Source organism: Pundamilia nyererei, unplaced genomic scaffold (genome assembly GCF_000239375.1).
Source record: "Pundamilia nyererei isolate P.nyererei 1_Seehausen unplaced genomic scaffold, PunNye1.0 scaffold00093, whole genome shotgun sequence".
Lineage (NCBI taxonomy): Eukaryota > Metazoa > Chordata > Actinopteri > Cichliformes > Cichlidae > Pundamilia > Pundamilia nyererei.
In genome coordinates this window covers 954,116-964,143 of record NW_005187494.1, presented here as the reverse complement: position 1 = coordinate 964,143, position 10,028 = coordinate 954,116, and the positions used below count along the sequence as shown (strand labels likewise).

General features: G+C 38.3%; 1 protein-coding gene across 1 annotated transcript in view; it reads left to right on the top strand.

Moving 5' to 3' along the window:
- The first annotated feature begins 2,114 nt into the window (after positions 1–2,114).
- Positions 2,115–10,028, top strand: part of myo1g (myosin IG) — a 65,405-nt gene continuing 57,491 nt past the window's right edge. The window contains exons 1-2 of the mRNA XM_005739724.2: positions 2,115–2,253; positions 6,475–6,584. Coding sequence (XP_005739781.1) covers positions 6,490–6,584 — 95 coding nt within the window. The 5' untranslated portion in view covers positions 2,115–2,253; positions 6,475–6,489. The remainder of the gene's footprint in view (positions 2,254–6,474; positions 6,585–10,028) is intronic.

Here is a 10,028-nt window from a genome sequence, read left to right as displayed (position 1 = left end):
AGTCGGCCAAGAGTGTGGTCTCTGTCCCGTGAAAATAAAGACGCAAAGAGGGTCAATGGTAACCCGAAAGAGAGAGAAAGTAAACCTCCACCTCAGAAGTCATCCAGGTTAAAAAACCTTTTAACATTTAATGATATAAAGAACACATTTAAAAACATAAATAGAAATTTAAAAAAGAAATGAGAGAGAATCTCTCTTGACACAAAACAGAGCACCGCTGCTCTTCTTGTGTGTGAGTATTTAAAAGGGTCTAAATGCATGTTGTTGTTTTCTTACTGAGTACCTGTGTGGTGTTACACCACTAATACTGAAACCAGGGCTCAAGCTTGAAAGGAATATGCGTTTGCCTTTTAAGGAAATGCAGCCTGGATCAGTGGTTAGCTTAGCTTAGCATAACGACTGGAGAATGACAATAAATTTGTTGTTTATTTAATCCAGACAAAACACGTGTTTTGTGGGTAGAATATGTCCTAGCCTGGTGCTGTTTCTGCAAAGAATAATTTGACATAAAAAAAAAACCCAAAAAATTTAAAATTAATCTACATATTCTGAAAAGAGACAGAAGGTTTTATTTTATTTTGCAGATGCCACCAGTGTGTCTGACTTGACTCTGTTAAACTAACAATACTGAAACAGAGCTCATCATTCAAACGTCTAAAAGCATCTGAAACCAGAAGTAATAAAATGTCTGCATAAAGCACGAGACTGTGGACCTCCCCGTCACTAAAAACACACACATCAGTTTCCTGTTTAATAATTACATACAACAACAGAGGAGGTAGAGGTGAGCCCTGCCTTCTTCCCCTTTTCTGAGACTGCTGGTCAATATGTAGTGGATGGAGCCACCCAGTGATTAGTCATTTTAACGAAACAGCTCCATCGCAACTTTTTTGTTATTATCTGAGGAGTTTCAAACCTCACTGTTACTTAAAATTAACTAAATGAATAAATAGTTTGTGTAGTGTTGTGAGCAAACTTTCAAAATGCAAAGAAATGTGAATCAATGTTCTGTTCAAACAAGAAAACAAAAGCTGTTTTCATGTTTAAGGAGCTTAAACCAAAGGACGGTTTCTGTTCATTTTCTGTTGATGATTGAACTGTTTTATTGCTGCTTTTTTTACACTCAGACTTGTTAGATGATGGTGTAATCTGTCAGTCGAAGGTCAGGCCGATGGCCGGGTCAGATCTAATTATCTTCTGGTGACCCTTGAATGAAGTCGGTCGTTTATGCTGTTCAGACTTTGGGAGATTTTCCAGAGGTTCATTTGGATAAAGTCCAGACTGCTTGAATAATGAAGGTTTGTGCCTTAAACCTATCAGTGCTGGCAGATACACCACTACCAGTACGCCTATCTTTATAATATCAGCTGTGTAGATGTACCAGTTTATCTCCGTTGTTTACCTTTAACTTTTTTAATACTTTAAGTGTAAACATTGATTTATTTCTGTTTTGTGGTGCAATTTTCTGATTTTGATTCTGACACAACACTCTTCAAAAGTAGATTTTTTAAACATTTTAAACACTAAAAATAAGCTTTACATAAAAAGGATTACACACTGACATGTGCAGAGGAGGGATAATGGATATACTGGACATGCTTAATATGAAGGGGTAAAAGAGGAAGACCAGGATGTCGTGACGGAGGACATGCAGAGGGTCGGTGTGACAGAGGGGGATGATAAGGACAGGGAGGACAGTGAGACTAACTGAAAATACCATGACTCTGTGTTTAATAGTTAATGAAACGTTTTTATTGTCAACTCAGTTGACTGACATCTCTTAATCGTTATTGTTGATGGTCGCACCACCATTGTTTAATATTTTCACACATCAGTATTTGCTCTGGATCATAATGACTCACTGAAAAGTATGTGAATGTATAAACCAGTGAATAAAAAACAAGCACTGTGCACATTTTAAGGCTACGTGATGTTTATGAAATGTGATGCATCTGTGTTTTTCTTCTGGATCTTTTAGTGACTGTGTGCTCTGTGCTATCACATTTTCCCTGTAACACCAATGGAGTCAGAAAAAGATGAGGGGAAGCCAGAGCAGGAAGTGAAAAAGTCTCTGACGTTGATCTGACCTGAGAGAGGAAGTATTGATGAGGATCTAACAGGCTCACTGTAATAACTGAAAGACCAGCTGAGTGTTTGAGTGGATTTTGCTGCCATTTTGTGGTAATAAATTTAGGATTGGACACTTAAAGGAGACTAGAGGATGTCAAGAGGTAGATGAACGCCCTGCAGTAGGTAGGCGTTTTGTTTTTCGGTCAAAAAGTCCCTTTACACGTCTATTTTCCAGTAAGTGTATGTATCAAGTGTAAATCATAAAGACCACACACTGATGACTATGATTATGATTCAAAGGCTGTTTTTTTTTTACGTAATAATGAAAACACATTAGTATGGTGAGAAATGTCTCCACGCAGCCTCATGTTGTGGTTTCCCTGTTTTGTTATCGGTCTGTTGCTAGGTTCAGTCACACACTGAACATGAAATCAAATACTGACATATTTTTTATTCATCAAGACAGAAAACTTAAAGATAACCACTTTTACTTCAAGGATTAGAGTAGCCACATTACACCAATCCCATCTCAACCTCGAGTTAGTGCTTTACTGAAGCTTTCAGCTGTTTCACAGACTTCATCAAATGACTTTTGTGGGCATTTTTTATCATAAAGACTCCCCCATTCATGCTGACTTAAAGGTTAAGCAAGTTGATTCTTAGCATTAAATCTGAAAACCACAGACAACAGCTTCAGTGTCTGAAAAGTATAGGAGAACGTGAAAAATGCATTCTTTTTATTGACCACCAGGGGGCGACAATTCTAGATGCAAAAAGATTTCCAGTTGCATAGTCTATGGGAAAACAACCCTCAACTTCCTTAATCTGTGACCACAGTACACTTTTTTGATGAATTTTCTGCTGAATTAATTAGGGAAATTAAGTGAATTATGGTCACTAGTGCTTAAAGAGCTACAGTGTTTTTGGCCTGTTTGTGATGCTGGAAAGCTTACAAAGTCACAGGGGCTGTAGATGTTTAAATGATAAAAAATAGTCAGTGCTAGTGTTTTGCTAGGTGGTTGCTATACAGTTATGATTAAAATTTTGTGGATATAAATTAGATAGTTATTGCTGAGCTACTGACAAGAAATGAAAAAAAAAACAAAAAAAAAAACAGGTATTTTTTAGCCTGTTGCTAGGTGGTTGCCAGGAAGTGTAATGGTGTCATAATATACAATGCATAATTCAGCACTTGTGGATATAAATTAGATGTTACTGTCATCAAATAAAAATGATATAATGTATTAATTTTTTTTTGTTTCCGGTGCATTGAGACTTTTTAGGTTGTTGCTAAGTGTTCATAGCATGATGTCATCATTATATCTGAAATAGATAAGAACCTTAAGAGGCTAAGATGTACCTGCGCACTGAGTTTGTTAAAGTGCTGAAGGCATAGGAGGAGTTTTTTAAATCCAGTTTGGTGAATTGACTGACTCTTATATAGTGCTTTTCTACTCTACTTGAGCACTTTATAGAAAGTAAAAGTACTTTATAGACAGAAACAAAGACACAGGTTAGAGATTTTGTGTCATAGCCAGAGTATTAGAGTAAAAAAGAACAATTATCCAGGGCATGGTGACCAATCACAAGTCATTAGCCAGTGAGTGTGTGGATTTACCAACTACTTGATTCATGGCGTGACTGACTGTGGTCTGACTTCAGGATATGGCATAAAGCCCGCACCCTAAAAACATTTTCCCCAAATATGGTTTCTATCATTTAGAAGTACAAGTAGTTGTTAACACACTGATCAGGGTTCAAAAGTTCCCTTTTCTTGTAAATAGACGGGAAAGTTTAGTTAACCCAGATCATGTGTATAATTCTTCTTGGATAATTGGTTGGGTAAGTGGGGATTGCCAAAATATGTCCATTTCCCAGTGTGCACGTTCTTACTTCCTCTCCTCACATTTTAATCTCTTCCACAAGAGATACAAGCGGAGGAGGCAAGGGAGGACAGGAAATTGAAGCAACAGGCATTTAACAAAATGAGACATCCTTTCCGTGATTGTCCTTAAGCACATTTAAAGGACAATATAAAACCAGGCTTCTTCGCCCAGAGGAGTCGCTGCTTGTTGGTCACTGGAAAAAAAATGCAGGTTTAAAAGCACTTCCACACTATATTAGAGCAAAATGTTTATGGTTTTTCATAAAGAGCAGCTTCTTATCCTTATCACAGACTCCATTTATCAAAGAGACAATACAGGCATGGATTTGGCTCATCATGGCAAAAACAGTCCAACTGAGTCATGCTGTGTCACTTGTCTGTGCTTGGAAAGATAAGTGAGAACTGCAGGAGCATGTTGGAAATGCAGATTGAGTTTAGACTCACTGACTCGGAGCTGAGAGGAATCCAGATGTAATCATCTGAATGTATAAGTTCATCCAAATGGGCTAAATGGGCTTCAAGGTTTGAGAAGAAATACATTTTTAGACATCTGTTCATCAAGTCTTTGGTCTTACTCTATACTTAGACACATTTAGAGGAAGTGATGTTTTTTCGTCATTTTCTACACATCACCATTTTTATCTGAACATGCTCCTAATAAAGGCTGAAGATATAATTAATCAAAGTCAACTGAAAGCCAAATACATCATTAACCACTGAGAAAAGGTTGAATATACATATATATATATATGAGACTGCCACGTTTATAAAGCGAAGCTAATGTGGAAGCGTCTGAAATACCTGCATTATTTCTGATCACCAGCAGGGGGCAATGTTTTAGTTTCAAAAGGTAACTCCACTGTATTGATTTCTGTGGAAAATTGACCTAACTGCTCACTTGATTTCAGACCCCAATAAACACTTTCCTGATTAGTTACTGTCCTCAATCTCTACTTTCAAGTCCTATTTAACAAGAACTGATGCTCTTTTTGTGAATTACAGCCCCATTTAGAGACAAACAGACAGTAAAACAGGGAAACGCTTATATGCTGGGAAAGATCTGCCTTTCTAGGCTTCTCAGCCAGATTAACCATTCAACTGAGAAATCTACTTTAAGAAACAAAATTGACTTTGATTTATGTCCCTTGTTTGTTCAGTTTAATTTGTGTGTTTTTGCTACATTTTTTGATGTTTTCTTGTCAGATTGTCAGATAACGGATAAAACACCCAGTGCAGTTGCTCCATGGTGCCAAAGAAGCAGCTTAAAGTATCTTAAATAAAAGATCCAGAATACTAATGCTTGTTTTTGTTATTAGATTTGAAACTGGTGCAGTAATAAGCCCCATGACTCTAATGCTTAAAGTTGAGTGAGTGTCAAAGTTATTTTAGCTTGAGGTTCTGACTCTTGAAAAGGCTGTAAAATTAATTAGGTTGCAGTTTTTCACAGAGATTTAACACCTTTTGCAGTTGAGAGAATGAAACGGATCAGGCAATGCAAAGAGTGCCAACCCCACCCCAGTGTACGCACTACAAGAGCCTGAAATTTTCACAGTATGAAGATGAAATTTTGCGTGGCTTAAGTTATTGTAGAAAAAAAATTTATGATTCTGAGGGTGTGAGGTGGGAACGTTTCCTAGATTTGAGATCTTAAGTGATCTTGAAGTTAATAACTGCTTAACGTATGTTGATAGTGGATAAGTCTCGATAATTCTTTTTTTGATTGTCAACCTTTTATCTAAATTTAGCTCTTACTTCATGATCTTTGACTAAAAGCCAAAAATGAGGCAATGTTTAGTCAAAATGGGTTTGGAAATCTGTCTTTGTCAACATTCCTGTAGCTCTGAACTAAATCACCCATACGTACATACTAACATGCTGCTGGAAAACCTTATCTTCACCATCTACAAACTGGAAACTGGTTTGAGAGAAATCTCTGAGGAACATGATGCATTGCTGATGCAGAACTAAGAAAGGAAATGCCACGAGATAAAGACCATTTCTCTACCCCCAAATTAGTAAGGTTAACTGCTCTTGTCTGGCAGCTTCTCAAATGTGAGTTTCTGTTCCTGGAAAGTAAAGATATAAGTAAAAATAAGCGCACATCTACACACATACACACATACACACACAGACACACAAAAAGACAAGGCTGAAAGGCAAGTGCGTTAAGCACTGTTTAGTGACAGCTAAGAAATTTGGACGACTTGTGGCAGGAAGACAGAGCCGGAGGAGGATGCAGAAGCGGTTAGAGCTTTTAAAGATAGCCTCCTCCTATTTATATAGGTCCGTGTGTGAGGGCACAGGCGAGTGACTGACAGCATGACGTGCTGTAGCATGTTACCACAGCAGTGACTTGACTGAACACAGCCTCAAGACCCAACCAAAGATCACGCCACGCCTACAGCGCACTCTCTACACACTACCGGGTCCCAGAAGTCGAGCATACTTCTCTTTCTTCTTCCTTGAGGTGCTTTCTGTTCCCCCGGGTTTGGTCTGTCTTTTATTTTTTTTGTGTCTAGCGAGTTCAAACAGGGATGGCGGAGCTGGAAGGCCTGGAGTTTGGGAAGTCAGACTTTGTGCTCCTGGACGAGGTCACGATGGAGCAGTTTATGGAAAATCTGAAGCTGAGGTAAGGCCTGAGATACAGTTAGAGAGGAGGAAGGGAGGGGAGGAGGAGGGTGGAAGCAGCTGGATGGTAGAGATGCAGAGGGTTATACTTCACGTGTACCGGATGGTATGTGAAGGAAAACAGCTGGGTTTTACTTTGTTTAGCCAGCTATGAAGGGATAAAAAAATAAAAGATAAATTAAGGGGAATACTGACAGGATTTAACATGTGCAAGTTAAAAAAACGGTATACATTTCATACAACAATACTGTTACTAACAGTTTGGCGTGTTGAATTTATAAGCTTGTGGCTAAGAGAGGATGTTACAATAAAACATAAAAGGGGAAAAAAAGACCATGACTCACTTCTACCTCCACGTTCCCGCTCAGCTTCAGTGTAAATGCTTGTGGTTGATCTGTTCACCACCACACCTCGTTCACTGTCAGGGGAAACAAATTACACACATGGCAACAGACCAAACCTAAACAGTTTAATATCCTGATATAACTTTTTTCTGGTTTTGTTTTTATGACCTTTAGCGTGTAAATGCTTTCGGTCCAGACTTTTCTCGCTTCCTCTGAGACCTCTTAGAGGGGCACCGTGTCCTCATTTCAAATTGTGAGAAGTCACACAGCACTTTTTATCCAGGCCACCGTCATCCTGAAGGATGAGCAGAGGGAGCCAAAACACCAGAATGTCAGACACTGTTAAATGAGACTTAGAGAGAATAATCACACTATATCAGCTGACGTGTGCACAGCTGATGACTCTAGATGAACATTTTTCACATCACTCTGGCCTAGAGTGTCACCAGAAGCTTGATTAGACTTGTCTGGGGCCAAAGAACAGCTACCAAGCTCATACACAGGTGACAAATTAAAGGAAAAACCTTTAATGTTATATCTGGTGCCCAAACACCTTATCAGATTCTTCTTCTTTTTTTTTTCTTTTGATTTTTCAGTGATCTGCAATTTGGGAATGCTACTAAGTACCATCCAGTCAGTCAGAACACTTTTACTGTATGAGCTGACATGAATTTTAGACACTGAGGTCTGCAAGGGCTGCACTCTCTCGGGGGAAAGAAAGTTTGCATTTCTTGGCTGCGTTTGGGAGACACTTTATAAATACTTACAGAAACTACACGATTACTGACACCTCTAAATAAAATGTAATATTAATGTAGTTTACTCAATTAATTTGAACTGCTCATTAGTACATAGATTGATGTATTTGACTGCATTCAAATTTTAAAAATAATTAAGGACTAACCCTCATTTACTAATATGTAAAGTAGTTTAACCTATGCTACAGCCATACTAAGGAACATCATGGCTGGGGACTGTGGCACGACCAAAAATAGTGCAATGGTGTCCAGTGAACTTGCAGCCTCGTTGCTTTTTAAATGGTTGCTTTGGAAATGAGGACCGGTTTGTGACCACTCGCTGCCAGTTGTTTGAAAGGGACGATCAATTTTAACATAGTTTCAATCCGTCTGTTCCAACACTGATGTGCTACACATAGATTTTACAGCTACTGCTAATTTCTAACTCTTGTTTGTTGTAGGCAATTCACAAAAAAACCCCAAACAAAATTTACAACATTCAGTTGCATACATTTCGATACAGTCTGCAGTTTAATGGGGTCAAATTTCCAATTACATGCAATCTGTTTGTGATAATACAACAACTGCAACAAATAGTCAAACACTGCAAATACTTTGCTGTCTTTTACAGCTGCTGTCTTCATGCACAGACACAGGATTTAGATCACAATGTCATATGTGCTGGGCAACCTTGTTTTAAAGTAGGTTTACCACTATATAATATATTGTAGGATTATAACCTGAATACAAACACTCTGTAACCAGTTCAGTCAGTCTGAGCTTGTGTGGAGACTTGCTCCCAGCAGGCAATCCAGCCATCACCTTGCAGTTAGTAGTGACCAATCTGGTCACCCAGAGGTTAAGTGTGCAACACCCTGTGCTTGACCCTCTGAGTTGACTTAGGTCTAAGCCACTGGTGAGTTAGACATAACCCCAACCCTAGCCCTAACCAAGAATATCTCATTTTTGCTCTCATTACACTGTTCTGCCAAAGCTTGGCTATCAAGAAACAAATAAAAACTCATTCTAACTGACACAGATTATTATTTTTTTAAACGGTTTAGGGTGGTTTTAGTGTTGGAGTTACCACCCATGATGACTTAAACCTCAAAAGGTAAACCAATTTTTTAGCAGCTGTAACAAACAAATTCTCCAAATTATGAAGAAATCACGTTTTTATCTTATTTTCTTAAATAATTTTAAGAAATTTAAAAGATGCTTGTAGTAGTAGAAACAGGTTTCAGCACTTGTCTTGGAAATGTTTTTGGCCACTTTTGTCAGTTGTTTAAAAACACTATTCTAATTTCCAATGACTGTGATGACAACTAGCATGTAAAAACTGCATAATCATCAAATCTGAATGAAAACTGCTTCAAAACTATGCACAAGATAAAGTTTTTCTTCTTGAGCATTATTATTCTATCAACATCTTTGCCGTTATAAAATTCTCCAATAGATTTCAAATTCAGGATTCTCTACATCTCCCTCTTGTTTCTCTGGTATAGCTAATTATTGCCTGAATACTCAGGTTGGGAAAACTTAACTATAGACGCTTTCAAACTGACCTTAAATACATAAACCATGCACAGATAGTCCACAAACATAAAAATACAATGTTTTTTTTTGTGTAGTGCAGGAGGACATGCAGAGGGTTTGACAGAAGGGGATGAAAGAACTGTTCCTACTACGGTGACCCTAAGTGGTAACAGCCAAAAGAAGAAGCAGTTTTGGTGTCTGACAGTTAGTAGCATGACTAAAGTCAGGAGCACGATCGCAGATTGGAGCAGATAAAATGAATTAGATGCAATAAACTACTCATCCATCTATTTTTAATCGCTGAACCAGTTCAGGGCCTGGAGCGCATCTCTGTTGTCACAGTGCCAGAGGCAGGTGTAATGTTATGTTAACAGTCAATCGCAGGACCGATGCAGAGAGACAGATAATGTTTCACACTCACATTCACACCACTGATCAGGGAGTGGTTAACACTATGGCCTCATTGCAAAAAGATTCCTTGTTTCCTATCTGCTGGCTGGCTTTTCTCTGAAGAGTTTGTGCGTTCTTCCTGTGCTGTTGTGAGTTCTGCCCAGGTACTTAAGCTACTTCTCACATACCAAAAAATAGTTGTTTATTGGTGATTCTAAACTGGCTCTATGGGTGAACAATAAACTAACAAATTACACAACGGTTATAATAAAAGCACGTGCGCAAGTTTTATTATGTTGATGGTCTTTAGGTTAAAGTTTTAGACAATTATGCAAGTGGTCTGAACTTACTTTCATATCCTGGTGGAGCCTGAAACTTAGCCTGATGCAAAGAGCCAGCACAAGCACATTAAATGGAAAACACCATGAAATAAACAGT